Consider the following 22,057-nt stretch of genomic DNA (forward strand, 5'->3'; position numbering starts at 1 on the left):
AAAAGCTTGATGGAGACTTATTTCAAATATAAATTTATGGATTATTAAGAGTTATTTAATAAATTTAATATTTATTGAAAAATAATTTATTTCATTTAAAAAGATACGAAATGTAAAGATCAAAATTTATATCTAAATGATTTTTAGTGTTTAGAAATTATTATTTTGTTGGATTTTAATACGTATTTGCAGGTGTAGTAAAATATACAAATATGATCGAGAGAAGTTGAACGTCTTTAGAAAAGGTTCATTTGGTATGTTATATCTTATTATTATGTGTCTTATAAAAGTTCTTATTTTTTAGTGTTGAAGACAAGTTTTTATTATTCAATACTAAGGGAAAAAAGAAGTTATGGAATTTTTATTGAGTTGCGAAGGATAAAAATCTAGACATAGTTAAGTACGAAGTGGGTTTTAAATTTTTATTTATTTGTGAAATGTTAATGCTAAATGAAGATAAATAAAATATTAATATAATTTTTTTTTAAAGTTTGTTAATTTTATTAGTTTATATAATATAAAAAAACATATATTTGAAAAATATTACTTTATTTTATTAAATATTTTATTATTTATTTTATAATAATAAATATAAATACTTTTCATAATATTCATGTTGATATTAGATTATGATGCGAAATGCATAATTGATTATATTTATATTTCTTCATTTAGTTATGGAAAATATCACATAAAAAATTTACTTTATTTTGTTTTTGTATTTTATAGATAAAATGTATCAAAACATGTGTAACTAATATTTCACAATTATAATGGGAAAAATTTCTTTAATCAATTAATAAGGTAGATGAACAATGCACAAAGACCTGATCAATCATAAAAAAATAGACTTTGATATGAAAAAGAAGCACAAGACACAATTTTTATACTCATTCGATTCTAATAAATCTATATCTAGTTTTCAGCAACCATAGATAGAATTTCCACTAAAATGTTAAGAATTAGGATTTTAAAATTCACCTATATAAAACCTACACTTTAGATATACAAAAACTTGAAATACACTTCAAGATTTACAAACAAAGATAATGCTACACACAATTATGCTATCCTATGACCTACAATGTGAGAACAATACAAATGGATGATTATACAGAAAATACAAATGAAAGAATTCACCTTATTTGTAAAGATATTACAATTTCACTTATAGCCAAGAGAAAAATCCTTTAATCTTTTATTTTCTTGAATAAAATTGTTTTTTGAAAAAATAGAATGCTCAAAACTCTCTTATACACTTTATGTTGATCTTGGGATATCAAAGTATTGTTATGAAAGGAGAGAAGATGCAAAATTTAAAGGAAAAGTAACTGTGAATATTAATCGATCATATTAGTAACTTAATCGATTAATATGCCTTAGCCACATTATTTTAAAATTTACCAGATAATCAATTATGTAAGTGATTTAATTGATTAAAACTATCAAAATTTACATTTGTCTTTTGAATTTGATAAAGAGCACACCTAGATTAGAAGTAATCAATTATTATGTGATTAAGATTAATTAAGTGGGTTTTTCTTGGCTTTACAAACATCACACACTAATACTAATATTGATCTATCTAAACAAACACCTCTCATAGCACTTTTGGAGATCACAAAAAAAATTAATGGAATTTTCTTCTTAAAAAGTGCAATGATGCTTAACAAGTTTTTCTTATTCAATGAGAAGGGAGTAAAAAATGTCTAGAGTTATTATCAGGATGTGAAGGAATTGTTCAGTGTTATTTTTACAAATACATTGTTGAGAGAGGTTGTTTAACTTACAACCTTTACATGAAGTATGTCAATCATGGTTTTCTAGGTGGTTTAATAAAAACAGAGTTATCACCCGACAACGAAGTGATAGTCACACTCACATGCTTCTCTTGAATGCACGAAAAGGAAATTGTTCATTATGATCTTAAACCAGATAACATTCTCCTTTTTTATGATTGTGCAAAATATCAACTAAAAATTGCTGATTTTTGATTCTCCAAGACTAGAGAAGAGGCAAATATTGGTTTAATAGAGATCAAGTTCAGAAGAACACCTTATTAGATGTCGTTGGAACCATTTAGAGGATTTAAGGAAACACCTTTAGATATATAGTCTCTCAAATGCATTGTTATTGAGACGAGCACTAGATTAAAGAAAGAGAGAAATAATTTGCATGTAAACAATGAATTATTATTGCTACTGGAAAATAATGGAATGTGTTACTGAGTTTTAGTGGATAAGATTAGGAAAAAGTTAGTAATTGTAATTTGATATAAGACTATAAATAATGTGTTTCAAACTAGTAAACAAAAACATGGATTAAAGACCAAAGACCAAAAACTTTATTGAGTCTTGATACTTCTTTTTATGCTCCCATTTCAGTAACCACTTTCATGCTACGTGATACGGTAATCTTAACATCCAGGCCACCATCATTACTCTTCCAATAGATTTTGTTTTTCTTCAATTTTTGTGTGTGCCCTCCATACAAGTTGAGACCCCAAAATTGACAAACAATAGTAACTTGAATATGCCACCATTATATGTAACCGCACACTTAGGAGTGCAGCCTGTAAATATACTTATGGGGCGTGTGTTAAAGTTGCTCTAACAATTTACACTAGAATAGTATGCATGAGTTAGTCTACTGGACAGAGGGAACGAATTTGAAACAACTTCAACATTACTGATTCAATCATAATACATTAACAATGAGAGGTGGAATTTGAAAATAGCATGCTTAATTGTGTAAATTAGGAACAAAATTTCTCTTTCATTTAGAAACACTATAAAGAGAAACTGAGCAACATTATGATTTTCGTACTAGTCTACAACCCGAACCCGCTTTATTTTCTGAAGAACTGGCCACAGAAAAAATAAAAACAGATAGGACAAATTCAATCTGTACGATAAAAGGGATGTAACAAAAATATATTTTCTATTGACAGACATTTTAAATTTTGGTGGAACAGGTTATTCCTAGATGGAGTCAAAGATTAATCTCTCAAGGTATGAGATCCATTTAAGGGGCTGACATCTTCCAATAGAAGGGTTTTCATACGAACAGATAAGAGATCAAACCATTCAACACATGTTCAAGGAAGAAAATCATCTATCAACCACGTTGATTTTAATTGACACGCATAGGTATACCTAGCACAAGCTGTGGTTTCCGAAGACATGCAAAACTGGCAATCCAGGCAAGATTTTCCATCAGAGTACTCCCAGGATAAAACAGCCATCTATGAATTTTGGAATTGTGTACTTCAGGCTCCCTCCAGGCATCTGTGGATTAGAATTATATGAAAACATTAGTAGACTAAAACGGAGACGTGCTGAAGAAACTAGGTATGTTAAAGAATATATAAATGAAAGTTATCGATATATATGATTTTTTTTTTCTGCAACAAAAATTTCAGGGGTAGGCCTTTCAGGAGTACCAGTTTTACGAACTTAACTATTTTTCCCCTTTAATTCCATATCCATGGCATGACTTTATGACATGTAATTTCCTTTACTTAAATTTGATACCCACAACATAACTGTACTCATGATTTCGTAAAAAAATACAGCAGCTAAGCAGGTTCAAATGCAAGTGCAGAAAATGTTTATCCTCCTTATGCGACAGAGGAACATATGTACGACTTTCCATAAAAAAAGCTTCCTTCCCCTGATCAAAAACCTCATGAAAGTGAACAGCAGTTTTACAATAGCTCATTTTTTACTATTGTAATTTCATCTTCAACAAGTGAAATCATTTCTAACACGAAGATGCTGGTGAAAATCATTTCAATGCACATAGTACTAATCCCAAAAACATGACTCACCAGATGGTATTGTAACTAGAGAAAAAAATGGTTATGCATCCGAGATAAAGAATGGCTTTCTCTAGTTTGCTACATCCTGAGATATTCCCAGGACACACATGTGCTAAATGATAGTAATATATATTTATAATGAAAACGTTCTCTTTGCTCCGTCTGTCTGTCTCGTCTTACACGTCACAAATGTCGTTTGCTCAGGTTTTCAAAGGTCATTCATTTACAATGTGCTATGTAATGTACGTTATTCTGCTAAACAACAATAAAGGTTTTCAACTTTTCAGAAAGACACAAGAGAAAGCAATGCAACCAATAAGTTTCTCAAAGGATGAATGCATGATAGAAAGAAAAAAAAAATCATCAAGTTTATGAACACAATTGACCGAAATAAACTAAGAACTTCAGCCGAACACAGATGTAATAGAGAGAGTAAAGGATTTGAAACCTATATTCCAATGTGTAGAGAAGTTTTGAGCTTGAGAGAGGAGGCAGGGCATGGGCAATAATGGTAGAGGCAAAGACATGATGCATCAAACACCACGGCTAGAAACTTCAAGCTGTTGCACTCTACTAGCCAAATCATGTTTGCCAGAATTCTTCAACCCATCAGTAACCATGTCAAAACATCGAGAGATGGGGACCAACCCCATCTCAGTCATTTCAAAGAGGTAGTTAGCTGCCTCCACAAACTTCCCGGCACGGCCGCACATGGTAATCAACATGGTATAAAGAGGGCGGTTAGGGGGATGTGCCTTGGCCTTCATATCCCCAAAGAAACAAAAAGCATCATCAAATTGCCCTCTCCTACACAGAGCCTTAATAACAGGCGCATACAAGCTAGGAAAGGGACGGTTACCATCCTCAACGAAATTGTTGAGCAACCTAAATGCCTCATCAATGAAGCCACTTTTAGAAACAGCGGGAATGAGAATCTTGTAAGTGTTGACATCAGGAACCATCCCTAAAGCACAAACCTCGTGATAAAGATCAACGCAAAACTGAACGTCTTCTTTGCACACTGTCTCCACCACGGCATTGAAAGTTCCAACGTCGGGAACGATCCCTTCCTTGATCATCTTCCTGACCATTCCCTTGGCGGATTCAACGTAACCGGCGTTGAGCAGGCCTTCGACGAGAAGGTCGCGGCCGCGAAGGGGAGGGTTGAAGCCCTTTTCGCTCATTTCCCTGAGGAAGAGCTTGGCCTCGCGGAGTTTGCCGGAGGAGCACCAGGCGTTGACGAGGACAGCGTAGGTGGTCTTGTCGGGGTGGACGCCCTTGCGGAGCATGCGGCGGAGGAGGGCGTAGGCGCCGTGGAAGAGGCGGTTGTGGCAGAGGGATTTGAGGAGGGCGTTGTAGAGCGGGAGGGTTTGGGGGCAGTTGAGGATGGCGGCCTTGTTGAAGACCTCGACGGCCTGGTCGATGTGGCGGTGGTGGCCGTAGGCGTCGATGAGGGTGGCGACGGCGGCAGGGGAGAGGGAGAGACGGTGGTGGAGGGTGACTTGACGGATGAGGGACCACATGGTTTGGTAGTTGTTGGCGTGGGCGAGGGTGGTGACGATTTGTTCGAACTCGAGGGAGGTGGGGGTGTAGGTGGGGTGTGATCGGGCCCAGTTGAAGAAACGGAGGGAGGGCGTGGGGGCGGTGGAGCACGCGCGGAGAACACGGAAGACTAGCTCCGGGGTGACGTGGATGCGGAGCTTGTTGAGGGTGCGTTCCAGGTAGAAGTCGCGGCGCACGATGTTGGAGACGTGGTGAATCACCGCGAAGTACTCGTCCCGGGCTGAGGCCGCTGTGGTTAGGGTTTTAGGGAATGAATAGAAATTGAGGAGAAGTGTTTTGGTGGGGGAGAGGATCAGTTTTGCGTAGGTCTGCAGCATTGCGTTTGCAGTGCCTAGAAGCACCGTTCGTTTCCTTTCTTCTGCTACTCGATTAGGTTACCAAATACTAGCCGTTAGTAGCATTTCTCAGGGGCCTGTTCATGTCTGACTAGCCTCCAGGTAGGTCGAGGATTCAATTTTAAGGTCACGGCTTTTGAAATGATTAACCAACTTGACATTTCTTTCTTTCTTTCATATGTGAGGGCGCTCGATGAATACCACTCAATAAAACTTGATGATTGAAGTTCCATGAATTTACATTTTGTCCACGGCGCAGTTTTTTTTGTGCCAAGGAAACACTCAACAGATAATTAGTTATTACTGAAAGGGTGAAAGGGGAAAATGGGTCATTTAGCATAATGGTGCAATTTTGCACTCTTATTACCAAAATGGACAGTAATTTAAAATATTATGTTTATGGCCAAGAGTGAGGGTGACTTTGAATTTCAGTTAAAAAAAATAAACTGGTTGAATCAATCAGAAAATCTTTTTAATGAAAAAGTTTTTGGGTGTTACTTTAAAAACAATGCATGTTTGGTATTCAATAAAACAATTTTTTTTGCTAAATATTTGCAAAATAAACTTGAGTTTAAACTCTGAAAGGATTAATGGACTAAAAAATTTGCATAATCATGAGTTATGGAGGGGTAAAAAATTTCCCTCAAAACTGGTTAAGACAGAAAACACGTATATTACAGAGACTAGGGTAGGGAGAAAGGAGCAGAGCAAAACCAAAAACGAATACTCAAGTGCTAGTACAGAGATGGTTCCAACACTTGAGTACCAGCTTTTTCTCGAATAATGTGAAAGTAGATACGGAGGAGGTGTGTATGACAGGATGTTTTAGGTTTCTCCCATGATAGAGGCATACCTGCATGAGAAGTCGAACATATATAGATAACTATTTTCTTTAATAAAAAATTCCGCTATTATTTTTAGATCCTTTGGAATGTAGAGCTCACACTTGTAACCAGTGAGTTTTTAAGGGGTATTTCTTTAGCCACCAGAAAAATAACTCACCTGCGTTCCATTTTTACATTTCTCGACACCCATCCTGAACTATAAACACTGGTTGCCAGGTGAATTTTTTGAACTACAAAATGGTATACCCAATTTTGAATTGACAATCTTATGTCTCCTTTATTATTTTGCCAGCGATATTGCTTTCCAGGTAGAAGCTGATTAGTCAACTGAATAAAATCATAGGTTGTTTTCGAGATGTTGTGTCTCGTCAGGTAAACGGGTTAATAAAGAAAGTAAAACGCTGAATTTCGCAAATGCATTTGCACAAAATAGTTTGTGCATAAAGAGAAAAAAAAAATACACAAATTTCATAGATTTAACAGTTTTCAATTCATTTTTAAAGCTTGCATATCAAATAAAACTATTGATAAAAAAAAAAAGAGACTACGCTTCTAGTATCCAAGACGGTTTTTTTCTTTCACCACCCCTGTAAAATTCTTGAAAGCTCATTCCGGTACAAATGCAAGTGTATAGGAATTTTATGCGATACAGAAAAAAGATCATCAAATAACTGCATATTAAAAATCGGAAAGCTGGGCTTAATTGCGCGTTTTTTCAGATTAACGAACTTGTGTTAAGCGTTTGGTGTTCCACTTATGCATTAAAAGGTAAATAAAGACACCGGTTGTCACTGCTTGCTGGAGTGGACTCGACAGAAAACAGGCCATTCGGCTTATTCTTGTAAAGGTTCCGTCGCTGGTCTAGTAAATTCAGATTCGGGGACCTCTTACCATCTAATTGATGATAGTGTAAATCTGAATCATTAGCATTATTTAGCAGGTTTAGATATGAGCAATCACCCCTACTTATCTTTCAAAAGAACGATGTTTGCTTATAGGTGAAAGATAAATGTCTTTAGATCAACACTAAAGCACTAAAGCAGCTTACTCTAAAATGGATGTGGAATATCATCTTCAAAATCCATAAATTTTATCCACCAACCACTCTATTTATCTTTTAAAGCAAAAAACCTCGGATCCAATAATGGCATTGCTTAGGAAACAAGAAGAAATTAAAGCATGACTACCAAACGGACCTACTTATGGGTGGCTCTGAACGTCAACCAACATCTGGTGCTACGCAAACAGCTTGATTAGCTTGGACTATCTTTCTGTTCACCAGCATTACCTTGATTAGGTTTCCCGCCACAACAGAAAAAATGTGGAAGCCTTACTCGACCACAACCCCTGCAGAAAAAAGTGTGGTTAATTACTAATCTAAATTGGAGAAATACAAAAAAAGTTTAATATTTTAATCTTTTGGCAAAAGTACGGAAGGGAATACTAAGCAAACCTACCTATGCATGCTTTTAGACAATAGAAAATCAGTTGAATTTTATCAGTGCAAGCATGCTTCACAGGCAGTTGATGATGGAATCCACACATCAGATAAATAGGAAATAAATTTTAAGTTTACCTTTCCCTGCCTCTCTTTCATCCCTCTTTTTCACAGAAATGAGTTAACTTCGATAATGCTGAATCGGCTAAAAGGAGTGCCTAAGAAATCATGATTCATGCATCAGGCTATTCAAGAACTAGGTTGAAAGCGAGGTTCCTAAATAATTTTCTAATTTTCAAAAAATTGGAAATCAATTGTCCTACAATACATGGTGAAAAAGAAAAAACCAATCGTGATTAAATATTTTAAATATATGTAAAGTCTACCAATTCTTGGGTGTGATGATTCTCAATTACTTGTTCTCCTTCAACTTATGTATCAAGAATAATTTGGAACAGAGTGATATTGTGAGCAACTTTCTAACTTCTGTTAACAGTTTGAGTAGCACTAGAAACAGAAACAAATTTAGTTATTTGATTGCTCAATACAGTTTCTAAGCATAACTAGAGCATATCAGTGACTTTATTGATTACTTCCTGTTGAACTGGTAGCACAGTAATGGGTTAGAGGAGTAATGTCTAGTAACTCTCTCCTAGGGATCTTACCATAATTACTGTATTTTAGCAGGTTTTGACTCATAGTGGAATAACATGCAAGCAAGAAGGAGAATCACATCTATGGCATTCAATGAAATAAAAAGTTCCATTGCTCTCCAAACTTTAGAGTAGTTTCGCTTTTGCTCATGCGTAAGAATGAAGTGTCTTTTAGACCGCAACATATAAAGAAATTCCCCCCTCCCTTCTAACATTTCCCTTCTATTTCCAACATTGGTTCTTGGTTCATTAAAGAAATATTTTAACCAATTGAACATGAACTCTTCATAATATTAAATTATTGTAAACTTTCTAAAAGATTATGGGATCTCATATTACCAGCAATTATTTAGAAAAATGTATTTTCTTTGTAGTGATCCTTAGCCTTTCTTTGGCTTAACAGATTGATTTACTATTCAACATCTTTAAATACAGAAACTCAAATTATTTCTGTTGCATGATATATCTTTAAAAGGTACAAAGAAGAAAGGATACCGTTCGCAAGTTGAGGGAAATTATAAAACTATCACACTATAGACCGAAAGATATGACCAGGTAGGACTGAACTGTTCATTGGAAGTTTATTTCACGCTTAAATTGCACTGTCTTACACTGCTGTGTGTGTGTGTGTATATATATATATATTTCATTTAAGAACCCATCCTTCTAAGGCTCTAATTTAGCTTATAACAAAGAAATTACCCGATATTTGCAAAGCATAGCAAATAATAGCAAACAATAAGGAAGCAGACTAAGTCTTACTTGCATAGGACAATCACAGGGATAGGTTTCAGAGCTTTTGGTCCATTTCTTATTCCTCTTTTATGGGGAGAAACCTGCATGATATCCAGAACCATTAAAAATACGTCAAAACACAAAGCTGAAATGATAACAGCGCACAAATAATGACACTCACAGCAATCCTGCTTAAAACACTACATCACATCACTATACTATATCAATTGATATTCCAAGCAGTAAAATTCAAAACCTCTAGAGTGCCAAGCAAGAACAGAAAATCCAAAACGGCAGAGAAGTGAACAATGTACCTTGCGTTTTGGGACAGCCATGAGCTCCATAGAGCCACCAAAAGAGAAACTCGGAGAACTGAACTCGGGCAAAACGGGTTGGGGTGATTGAACACCAAAATCAATGCTTCCAGATAAAGGAGGAGATTGGGGCACCGTTTGAATCAACCTATTAAACCCTAAAACACTTCCTAATTTCCCTTTCCCTACGCTGCCTCTCACAATTGCGAGTCTCGCAGCCATTGCTGTGATTGAACAACAACAACAACAACATCAGGAAAAAACTTTGAAGGTAAAAATATCCACAAAAATGGTGGAGATTCAGAGGAAATAGAGCGAACGCATAATTTGAATAAAAAAAAAAATAGACCATTCGACCAAAACAATAGAAGAAGAAATCATTGAATTTGGGAGTTACCTGAAAGAGATTTTGTAGGAACTTCGATGTTTGAAATGGCTAATTTATTTAAGCGAAGTTAATTATTGGTGGAAAGAAACGGAGTGAGTATCGAGAAGGTGCATTAGTTTGAGAAAGTGTTCATGGTTGCTGGAAATGAAGTGCCACTCCTCCAAACCCTAACATAACAGAGGACAAAGATAATAGGGTAAATGCAAAACCCCATATTCAGGAATTTTACTAAAGTATCGTAAAAAAAGTATGTGTAAGAAGTGTATACAACTATTATTTGACCATAATCTAAAACATTTTTACATTATTAAAAAGAATAATATTTTGAGTATAATTTTTATTTAAAAAATACATATTTCTAAGAAATATAAAATATAAAATACAAAACACAAATTGCAACAACATAGTTCAATAAAACTAAGTAGTTTATTAAGTAAAACAACATATTAACTTAAAATGTGACATGTGGTTTCTCGTATGTGTTTAACACGTGTATAATTTTAAAATCTTTATTTTCTTTCCCCAAAAACATCTCCTTACTTAGTCTAAAACCCTAGTCATAACCCAAAATTAAAATAAGGGTTAATTATGTTTTTCATCTTTAAAGTATTGGTGATTTTTTGTTTTCGTCATCCACATACGTTTGCTATATTTTAGTCCTCCACGTTTTGAATCTCATGAAATTCGTACTCAATTTTAAACGTGGTTAGTTTTACTTGACACCTGGTTAACGGATGGCTATGTCAAGATCCCGTTTTCAGCTGAGTTGATTTTTTACTTTTGAATGTTTTTATTAAACATCAATAAATGTTTTCAATTGCGTGGTTATTAACATTAGCAAACGCAGTAAACAATTTTACTTTCCCATTACAGAGGCCATTGTCAAAATTAGAAAGGGGATTTGGTTTGAACCCTATACAATACGAAGGCATCGCTAAATCAGTGAAGAAAGCTACAACGTGAACCAGTGAAGGACGAAGAAGGTGGAAGATCGTGGATTGAATTTGTGGACAAAATCACCGTTTCTGAAGTGAGGTTAGTTCGCTTGCGTTTTAAATTTTTGTGTTTTTTATTGTTTGCTTTGCTTTCGTTTTGTCATTTCTAAAGATGGATTATAGTTGGTTTTGCTTGGTTTTTGTGTTTATTTAAAATGTAGGACTTGAAATGGGGTTCACCGTTGCGTTTCATCATATGGGTAGGTTTGAAAGGAATAGGAGATTGAAATACATAGGGGTGAAATCCATGTTGTAAAAGGGATTGATCCATATTTTTGGTCATACTTTGAAGCTTTATGCATCGTGAAGGAGTTTAAATACGCTGGAGATGTTAAAATTTGGTGGAAGGGTTTGAAAAAGAAGCTACTAAACAATCTTCGACTATTGACTGGTGATAATGAAGCATTAGCGTTGGCTAAATATGCAGAGGACAGGAAAGAAGAGGTTGATATATATATATATATATATATATATATATATATATATATATATATATATATATATATATATATATATGTTCAACATGTTCCTAGTCAGCCAAAAGTTGTTCATTTTATTTGTGGTGGTCGATTGGAGGAAGAAGTGGATCAGGCTGATGCAGTAGGTGAGGCAAAAATGGTGGCTGATAAGGATGTATTGGATGAGGCAGAAGTGGTGGCTGATGAGGATGTGTTGGGTGAGGCAAAAGTGCAGGTGAGGAAGATGTCATGGGTGAGGCACAAGTGGGTGGTGAGGAAGATGTGGCAGATGAGGATGAAGTGATGGGTGAGGCAGAAGTGGCAGTTGAGGATGAAGTGGTTGAGGATGACAATGATGAAGGTTCTTATGCAGATAAATTAGATGATAGTGAGGAAGAAAGGGTGGCAGATGATGATGATGGATTTGGGATGGACATTCAACAACGTGTTAGAAATATTGGGCCTGTTTTGGAAAGGTGGAAAGCGATGAGACAAAATTCAAGCATAGTGAGGAATAAAAGAGATGTTGGAGAAGGGTTATTTGTGACTAATGTTGATATTGGAGTACATGATATAAGTGAGGAATATGATACTGATGAGTTAGATTTTGATGTTAATAGTGATGAGGGTGTTGGTCGTGATGGGCCTAAATTTTCCAAGTATAGAGCTGAAGATATGACAAAGGACTTCAAGTTCAAATTGGGAATGGAATTTTCTTCTTTGAAGGAGTTTAAGCAAGCTATAATGGAGCATAATGTTTTAAATGGTAAAGAAGTTCAATTTGTGAAAAATGATCATAAGAGAGTTAGGGCGGTCTGTAAAAAATGTGGTTTCTTAATTATGGTGAGCAAGGTTGGAGGCAGGTAAACCTTTCAGGTTAAGACACTAGTTGGGCGTCATAAGTGTGGAAGGGTTTTTGGGAATAAAAATGCTAATAAGGACTGGATAACACATGTGTTAATAGACATATTTATGAATGTGGGTATAATGATAGTGAGTCAAATTATTGACGAGATCAAGAAAACATATAGTGTTGGTATAATCTAATGCAAATTACTCTGAGATAACCCAATTAACAATACATATACACTAGAGATCAATTTAACTAAGTTATGCAATCAACTCATTATAACAACATCAATGACTTAAACTAGACCTTAATGACCCATTCATTTATATCTCAGTAAAATGATATATTTATACTAAAATGACCTCTGGTTGAATCAATTTGACTCATTGGCAACTCAATTCAATACATAAATAAACATCTCAAGTTACTATACTCAAACTCAATTTAATCACTATATAGACAATCATTCAACAACAAAGATCAACATTTCATCAATTTATCACATTCTTGTCATCAACATCATTATCATCATCATCATCATCGTCATATTACATAAGTGGCAATATAACTACTACTAGTATTCCTTACCTGAAATAGTTTTCCTCAAAGTTAAAGTTCCATAACTCAAGAAATAAGATCATCCTGAACTAGAGACCTAATGCAAGGTATTCAAATATGACAAAAATTCAATATATGGTAAAACAAGTTGAGAAAGTCTCTTTTCTCAACTGACCCCACTAAGATTGATGAGAAAAGCCACATAAAAGTAAGAGAGGAAATAATCCATAAAGTAAATAGAAACATACTCTGTTTAGAAATCTAATCAGGCCAAAATGCTCCCTAACTCCTCAACTATATTAAGGTATGATCAAACTCTGAAAGAGATGAGGTATGAGGAGAAAAAGTTAGAGATAAAGGAGAGGGAGATTTTTCTTCTTGATAAAGAGAGAGAAGGCAAACATGGCTTGTGATGACTATTTCTCAACAACCATTTTACATCAAATGTACTGGTACGTAGTAGTATCAACAAGTACCGTATCCACAAGGATTTAGCAAGTATATTGGTAGTTTGATTTTTGGGTTTTTGGTTTTGATAAAGAGTGCAAGTAAAAATAAATAGTATTTGTTAGATAGATTGAGTAAAGTAAGGGCTATGAATTGATTTGATCTCATGTTCTACTACTATACCACTACCATATTGTTTACTTATTATGCAAATCATTCAATGTCTTGGGAGTACTCTTTCTATGTAGATCTAGGTACATCCCTAGTACACTAGAACCTAAGGACTTCAAACTTAGTGTGATTCCTTAAATCCTGGTAGAATGAATCCTTGCTTTAATGTGTAAGACTTGTTGAATGAATTTGTGCCATGTGCAGGACCCTTTCATCCAGCATCCCCTCTGGCTACTTAAATAAGCATAAATAAAGTCATCATTAAGTATAAATCAAACCACAAACAATTGAATAAAACAAAGATAAATACCAAGAAGTAGAAATGATAGAGGACTATTTCAAGATTCTATACAAGAAGAACTTGAAGATGAACCTTTAGAATTTAAAGGACCTATGACAAGGGCAATGAGCAAGAGATTGGAAGATCAAATCTATTCAAGGCTCCTGATGCTACAAGCAATCTGAAATTCAAAGAATATGAAGATCATGGCTTGAAGCACATTTGAAGGATAGTTTTTAGGAAAATTAGTTTATGTTTTTAGACTTTGGGTTTCCTCTTAGAAATTAGTCATGTTCTATGTTTTTGGGCTTTAGGCTTTCTTTTATAAATTAGTTTATGTTTCTTTGTTTTGGGCTTGAGCCTTCTTGTAGGGTTCTCATGTTTTCTTAAACTTATGTGACTATACATAGAGGTACCAAAAACAATGTAGACACTTTTAGTCACATATTGAATTTGATTTTATTAAAGAGAGGATTCTCTTTGTTTTTGGCTTAGGCCTCCGGTTCTTATCAAAGATTAACATCTTTGTGGCGAATTTTCACTTGACTTATCAATATGCTAGATTGTGGCGTCCTCCATCTTTGTCTTATTTTCGCGTTCTTCTTTGATTTATTCGTGTCGTGCCTCTTGAGGATTCAAATTCAGAAACGATCATACTCTTTCCTGGATAGGATCGTATCAAGAAATGAATAGAATTAGAATTGATTACATCAAACATGGACACAGGGAGTTCAGCTACTCATAAAATATCACAATGCAATTCCAACAGCATCTACACATAAGATCTACATTAAGAGCATCTCCCTCGTGGCTCACAAATGCTATCCTATCCTTGTACTACATTTTTTTAGCCTTCACTTAATGCTTTTACTGAGAACCCAAGGTCTTTATTTATATAAATTTTTTGGGCGGTGCTCAACCCAAATTTTGACGCTCAGTCATGCACCGCCTTAAGTGCTAAGGACATTTTCTTGTGGCTCAACTATGCACCGCCTTAAGTGTTGAGCACATTCTCTCTTGGCTCAACCATGCATTGCCTTAAGTGTTGAGCACCATTTTGTTGTGGTTCAGCTTCAAAAGTCATATTCTAGATCCTTCCTTTACCGCCTTACTAGAGCTTAACCGTGAATTTTGGGGTTCAGCTGCATCATTTTTAATTCTTCGAGAAATTACTGTAAATTTATAAAAAATTCATCAATTTCTTATTTTCTTCCTTTTAGTACCTCATTTTGTAATTATAAGCTAAAATATGTGTTTACTTACAAAATATGATCAATTAAAGCATGATAAGTGTCAAGTTTATGTGAAAATTTTACGTATTTTAGACCGTTATCAAGTTTTATAGTTATAACAATTTTAGTAAGTAAAAACACTTTTTAACTAGTTAAAACGATATTTTAGTAAGCTAAAATTACTTAAAAGATGATTTTTGTTCAGTAGTTTTAGTAAATTAAAAATGCATTTTAATAAACTAAAAAAATAGGATTAATTGATCTAAAAATTGTTCTACTTTATTTCTTGTACATAAAATTGAGTAACTCATTTTCTCAATATGAACATTAAACCAACTTAGCTTACTTGCAACATTCTACATTTTAACTACTAAACATACAATATATCACACTCAGAATTTCACCTACACAACCTATACCATTTATCATATCCATAACTTTCAACCATTCAACATCTCATTCTTACAATACATACTAACTAGTAATGCCTATAAGCAACATTAGCTATATTGCAAATATAAAATTACTATAACAAATATCTAAAATTCATCATCAAATATAGTATTCATATTAAAATCCAAAGCACGTTGACTATTCTCAAACAAAACACATTTCATGCACAAAATCTCAATATTATAACCAAGTCACATCTATAATATAAATTATCTACCTTAAGGTATTGTCAAAATTACAACTAGCTTATTTCATTTTATAACTTGTTTAATAATTTTTCCAAATAAAGCATCAAATTCACTTTATATCCTAAACTAGCAGAAAAGATAGAAGCAATTTTTTTTTGCCTTATTTAATCATTTAAAGTGAGATAAACAAGCCCTTGGAATTTTTATTTTAAAATTTGGATAAATGCCAACAATTACTTTAATAAAATTACTTAATACTGTTCTCATTTAACTTAATACCATTGATAATGGTTTAATAACAAAAGTTTTTAGTGAGGTAAAAACAAACATAAAAGTAATATACACAACACAATTATCATAAATTACTCCAATTACAAAACAATCCGAAAATTAATAAAATTTGGTGTACAGATAATCTCAATATTGGTACTATTATCATAAATAAAGAGACACTTACATTAATCAAAAAGCAGCATTGACTTTGACTACATAAAATTTAAATGCAAAGAAGATCTATATGATTAGACCTCGGAAAAATGAAATCTCATAACATAACCTATGCAGAAAGTTTGTCGCTTTCGGTCGGTACATTCGATATTCTCACAGTTGATAATATATTAGTAGGAGAATATCTTAACCTAGTGGATCAATTAAACGAAGCCAAAGTGGAAGAACAATAGAAATACAAATTATTTGATTGAAAAATAATACATGAAATATATAGTAAAAAATATTCAATTTATTAATATTATTATTTTTGTTGATAGAGTAAAAATATAATTGAAGTGAAAATGTCAAACATCACTTTGTATATGAAGAACATGATTCATATGTCTTCCTATTACCTTCAGGGATTTTCTCCATTGTCAGTAAACTAAAAATAAAACCACAGATTCACCTTTTTTTTTTCTTTTTAACTTTCATCAATCTTCTACTCTACTCCTCCATCCTTTATTATAATAATATTTTTATTTTATTTATACATAAAATTAAGAAAAGGAGATTATTCTTTTTAACAATTTTTTTCTGTATAAAGTTTTTATAATTTGATTTTTCAAGTAAATAATTTTTTTTTAATTTAAATCATTATAAATAATAAAAAATTATTTACAAAATTAAAAATTTATTTATTTACTATTATTTTTATAAAATTTATTTTATAATTTAATAATATCATTTTCTTTCAAATAATTAAAATAATAATAATAATGATAATAATATTTTTTTATCATGCACCATGTCATTAGTTATATTATTATATAATTAGTTATATTATTATATAAGTATAAATACTTTATTATAATCGGTTATATACATAATGGATTGGTAGCTTTATTTATATATATATATATATATATATATATATATATATATATATATATATATATATATATATATATATATATATTTATATATTTATATTGATGGATCTTCAACAAAAAGTTTAGAAATTTAGGGGTGTCAAATTACATCTTTTTAAATTCATTATATCTAACTATAAGAATTTTAAAAAGTTGTTCTTCGTCGTCTTTAATTATTGGATTTACATGAATTTAAGGTTTAATTGTAAATGCATTTTTTTTTTCATCTTTATCACAAGTCTCCCTCTTAAAAAGAAAGAATCAATTCTTTTACTCTTTATAATAAATTTTCTAATATAAATTTATTATTATTCACCTATCTAGCAAAAGATAAATTTATCACTTTCAAGTGATACATATAATGATACACAATAGACAAATTTATCACATATAAAAAGAAAACATATTACTTTAAAAAAGTATAAAATGAATTTATTCAAAAGAAAAAATTGATCGATCCAAAATGTTTTTTAATTTCTCAATTCCACCCTAATTCAATTTTAGTTTGAAAATGATACGAGATTAAAGATAAAAATTAAAATAAAAAGGGAAAGAGAAGAAAGAAGTTGGAAATACATAATAAAGAAACGAAAAAAAAAGAAAAACAATGAAATTTAAAAAAAAATAAAAGTTAATATAAATAATATAATAATGTATAAAAATCATTTTAAAATAAATATAAAAAATTGAATAAAGAAAATATGTGTCAAAGATCCGTCGTTTTATATATATATATATATATATATATATATATATATATATATATATATATATAATATGAATACATCTTATGTATAATATAATATGTATTATTATCCTTATATGCTAGTTACTTTTATAAAGTTAAAAATTATAACAAGCTACTTTTTTTCATAATTTAGAACATAATTCAATTTCTTAATATATTTAAATAATATTTAAATTTTATAATTAAAGTGTGAATTTAACATGTATTAAAATATTTATATGTCACTATTAATCAGGAAAAGACACGTGGAAGTGAAGTACATTGTAAATTAGCGGACTTTTTAATTCCAAATTAGAGGAATTAGTGCACCATTCCTTCTACAAATAATTCAGACGCCTTTCTATTACATAAAAAAAACATATAAAATTATCATTAAATGCATACAAATAAATATAAATTTATCAAAATTATGTTAACTACAATTATTAGTTCATATTTTATTCGGATAATTATAACCAATCATTTGTTAAATCATGCAAGTTCACATCCTCTACCAAGCATGATATAGATATGAAACATTTTCCAACCACTTACCATAACTCTTCACTTTAAATTTGAATTTTGTTTCATATGATAGTTGTGTTTCAATTTAAAATTGTAAACACAATATTTACTATATGTTGATGTGCATGCCTTCAATTTTTTCACTAAATGGCACATGTGGGCCAGTGCAATTTCTAACTTCCCTTGTAAGGGAGATTATAAAGGAAAGAATAAAACTACTTTTCACACCTTCTCTCCGTATTAAAATGAAATAAATCACCAATATATTTGTCCATGATTTATGCTTTGGTAATCCCATGTTGAAGTTACCTTTTCTACTTTGATAGCTTCTCACTATAATAGTTTTCTATAGGAATGACAAAGCGGGTCAGTTCGGCCCGTTTTAGTCTGTTCCGTGTTTTGGCTCGTCCCACAGTTTGATATTAAGTTTACTTTTCTAACTCGTCCTGTCTCGTGGGTTAGTCCGTAGGCCTACGAGTTGGCCCACAGACCTGAGAGTTGGGTCGCAGGCCTTCGAGTTGACCGTATTTATGATGAGCAAAATAATTTTTATTTTGTAATGAGCAAAATAAAACATTTTTATTTTTTCACAATAATTGATATTCATTTTCTATCGAAATAATTTCAATTAGTTTACTTAATCAACGACAAGAAACAATAACAACAAAGATTATAGTTAAAGTAGAAACATGTCACCTTCCGGACAGTACCTAAAAATGCATAAAAAGATATTTCATATTCAAAAACTAAAATCATTATCTTATATACAATGATTATACATAAACATAATAATAATAATAATAATAATAATAATAATAATAAAGAATTTATAAAAACAATGTGATGAATAATATGAGACCTAAAAAAATGTGAATATTTAATTTTGTAAGCGGGGCAGCGGATGTCCCGCTTTTTTTATGCGAGTCTACAACCTGATCCATCCCGAATTGTCGTTCCTAATTTTCTACACCATAGTTAGTTGGCAAGTTTTATAAGATGTGCTTCCTTTTAAATGTCTTGAACATTACAATTATTAATTATTTCTTATATAGAGGTTTGACTTGTGTGATTAAGCCATATAGATATTGTTAAAAATATGTTTTAGAATATGTACAAATGATAACATACGGTAGTAATATGGTTTGTCAAATCATGACCCTCTACATGGTAATGGTCACTGAATCTTTTGGATATAGACCCTCTCCTCGGAATTGGTCTAATCTTTTCTAAAAAAAATATATAAAAAAAAATTCAAATTGAGGCCCTCTACATGGTAATGGTCACCGAATCTTTTGAATAAACCCTCTCAACAGGATTGGTCTAATTTGGTTTTTTTAAAAAGTAAAAAAAAAAAACAAAAAGAATTAGTGTGTCAAATCGAGACCCTATACTTGGTATGGTCAAATTTGTCTCCAAATTTGTCTTCTTTTGAAACCCGAACGAAATTAGTATTTTTATCTTTACTTATCTTTTATTACGATAATATGAAAAAGTCAAAATTTCAAATTATCTAATACAATCTAAGTAAAGAGGGGCAGCTGTCAACACCCAATTTCGTCCGGGTGAATAAATTTATTTTCGAAAAAAAAGGGTTTTTTAGTTAATGGAAAATAAAAAAAAAAGGTTTTTATTATTCTTTTTAAATCATTAATTTTTTTTCCTATTTTTTTGGTGTCTGTTCGACCGCTTGCGTTGCATGACACCTATTTTAGACTTTCGTTCTTTTTTTTTTCTAAAAAATATATATCAATCTAAGAATAAAATATAATTTTCTTTGTTTACTCTTTTATATCTATTTGGTTACTCACGTCGCAATGACATCCACAACTACTCTAAAATAACTTTAAAAAAATATTAAAAATTTATAAATGATTAAAAAATAAAAAATAAAAGATTAGAAAAAAAAAATTTGAAGTGTCTATCCGGCCCTCGCGTCGCATGACACCAATTTTAAAATAATACTAAAATTTAAATGAAAAGATTTTAAAAATTATAAAACAAATTAAATCATTTTCAAATAATTTTCCAAATAGATTTTTTTTAAAAGAACTACGTAACCCTGATTCTCCATTCACATGGAGATACGTTGGAGCGATGATTAATCTTCGTCGGACCCAAAAAATTAAAAAAATAGTTTTGTTTTTTGTACATCCTTTTATTACTAATTTTGGGAAAACTTAAATATTTTGAAAAACCACAAAACTTTTGCACATTTAATTAAAGGTACCATCTTAGGACGAACGTTGTGGGGTGTTAATACCTTCCCCACGCGTAACCGACTCCCGGACCAAAATTTTGGTTTTTCGCAGACCTTGCTTCTTTTTTATGGTTTTCCATAGTTTCCTATAATAACTATGGTGGCGACTCCAAACTCTGTTTTTACAAATTCTATTTTTTTGGTTCGTCGTCCCGTCCCGATTTTGGTTGCGACACGTGGGATACAGGTAACATAAGTCTAGCCTATGCGGGTTTGTAGGCCTGAAATTTCAGTCTGTCCCACAAATTTTTAGTGCAGGACCGCTCATGTGATCCGTCAGATTTTGTCATCCTACTCTATTAATATATTTTTATTATTAATAAAAACCATTTTTATTTTGCTTAGATAAATTTGGGAAATTTGTAATTCTGGGTCAGTTTCACCGAGAAATTGTAAAAAGGGGTCGGTTGAAAGTTTAATTGGAAAAGTGGGTTGTGTCGTGAAGTCGTCCTCCCAAAGGCCGGTTTCCCCTTTTTTTTATTTTTTTTAAATGAAGTCGTCCGACCTCCTGCCGATTTCTTCTTTTGCGCTAATGAAGTCGTCTTTGCAGATGACGACTTCGTTTTAGTTTTTTTTTAACAGTAAATGATAATAAATTGAAATAAAAAAAACATTAATATATTTTTAAAATGATTAAAAATTAAAATACAATAATTTAGTAACTTGAAAATAATGAAACAGTCATCTATGTCCTCCGGTTCCACATGTTGTGGGGTGCTAATACCTTCCCCACGCGTAACTGACTCCCGGACCAAAATTTTGGTTTTTCGCAGACCTTGCTTTTTTTTTTTATGATTTTCCATAGTTTCTTATAATAACTATGGTGGCGACTCCAAACTCTGTTTTTACAAATTTTATTTTTTTGGTTCGTCGTCCCGTCCCGATTTTGGTTGCGACACGCAGGATACAGGTAACATAAGTCCAGCCTATGCAGGTTTGTAGGCCTGAAATTTCAGTCTGTCCCACAAATTTTTAGTGCGGGACCGCTCATGTGATCCGTCAGATTTTGTCATCCTACTCTATTAATATATTTTTATTATTAATAAAAACCATTTTTATTTTGCTTAGATAAATTTGGGAAATTTGTAATTCTGAGTCAGTTTCACCGAGAAATTGTAAAAAGGGGTCGGTTGAAAGTTTAATTGGAAAAGTGGGTTGTGTCGTGAAGTCGTCCTCCCAGAGGCCGGTTTCCCCCTTTTTTTTTTAAATGAAGTCGTCCGGCCTCCTGCCGATTTCTTCTTTTGCGCTAATGAAGTCGTCTTTGCAGATGACGACTTCGTTTTAGTTTTTTTTTAACAGTAAATGATAATAAATTGAAATAAAAAAAACATTAATATATTTTTAAAATGATTAAAAATTAAAATACAATAATTTAGTAACTTGAAAATAATGAAACAGTCATCTATGTCCTCCGGTTCCACATGTTGGTCTTCTTCTGGGTCTGTTGGGACGTCTTAGTAGTTG

At 32.2% G+C, this 22,057-nt stretch overlaps 2 protein-coding genes across 2 annotated transcripts; both read right to left on the reverse strand.

Annotated features, from left to right (window-relative positions):
• Positions 1–2,921: 2,921 nt before the first annotated feature.
• Positions 2,922–5,963, reverse strand: LOC114176103 (Pentatricopeptide repeat (PPR) superfamily protein). Its single transcript, XM_028061035.2, has 2 exons — positions 4,269–5,963; positions 2,922–3,287 (listed from the first exon to the last, which is right to left on the reverse strand). Exon 1 carries the CDS (start codon positions 5,698–5,700, stop codon positions 4,354–4,356), a length of 1,347 nt encoding a protein of 448 aa, XP_027916836.2. The 5' UTR covers positions 5,701–5,963; the 3' UTR covers positions 2,922–3,287; positions 4,269–4,353.
• Positions 5,964–7,461: 1,498 nt separating this feature from the next.
• On the reverse strand, positions 7,462–10,314 carry LOC114176585 (uncharacterized). Its single transcript, XM_028061667.2, has 4 exons — positions 10,101–10,314; positions 9,704–9,927; positions 9,417–9,490; positions 7,462–7,910 (listed from the first exon to the last, which is right to left on the reverse strand). Exons 2-4 carry the CDS (start codon positions 9,923–9,925, stop codon positions 7,817–7,819), a joined length of 390 nt encoding a protein of 129 aa, XP_027917468.1. The 5' UTR covers positions 9,926–9,927; positions 10,101–10,314; the 3' UTR covers positions 7,462–7,816.
• Positions 10,315–22,057: the final 11,743 nt, after the last annotated feature.

The sequence above is a fragment of the Vigna unguiculata genome, chromosome 3 (genome assembly GCF_037176805.1).
Source record: "Vigna unguiculata cultivar grain cowpea cultivar isolate G323 ecotype 2 chromosome 3, ASM3717680v1, whole genome shotgun sequence".
NCBI lineage: Eukaryota > Viridiplantae > Streptophyta > Magnoliopsida > Fabales > Fabaceae > Vigna > Vigna unguiculata.

Coding starts and splice junctions, on each gene's coding strand:
- LOC114176103 (XM_028061035.2), bottom strand. CDS start 5,700: ATGCTGCAGACCTACGCAAAACTGATCCTCTCCCCCACCAAAACACTT.
- LOC114176585 (XM_028061667.2), bottom strand. CDS start 9,925: ATGGCTGCGAGACTCGCAATTGTGAGAGGCAGCGTAGGGAAAGGGAAA. Junction 9,491..9,703: donor TGGCTGTCCCAAAACGCAAG/GTACATTGTTCA, acceptor GATATCATGCAG/GTTTCTCCCCATAAAAGAGG. Junction 7,911..9,416: donor CCTGTGATTGTCCTATGCAA/GTAAGACTTAGT, acceptor TTTTTTCTGCAG/GGGTTGTGGTCGAGTAAGGC.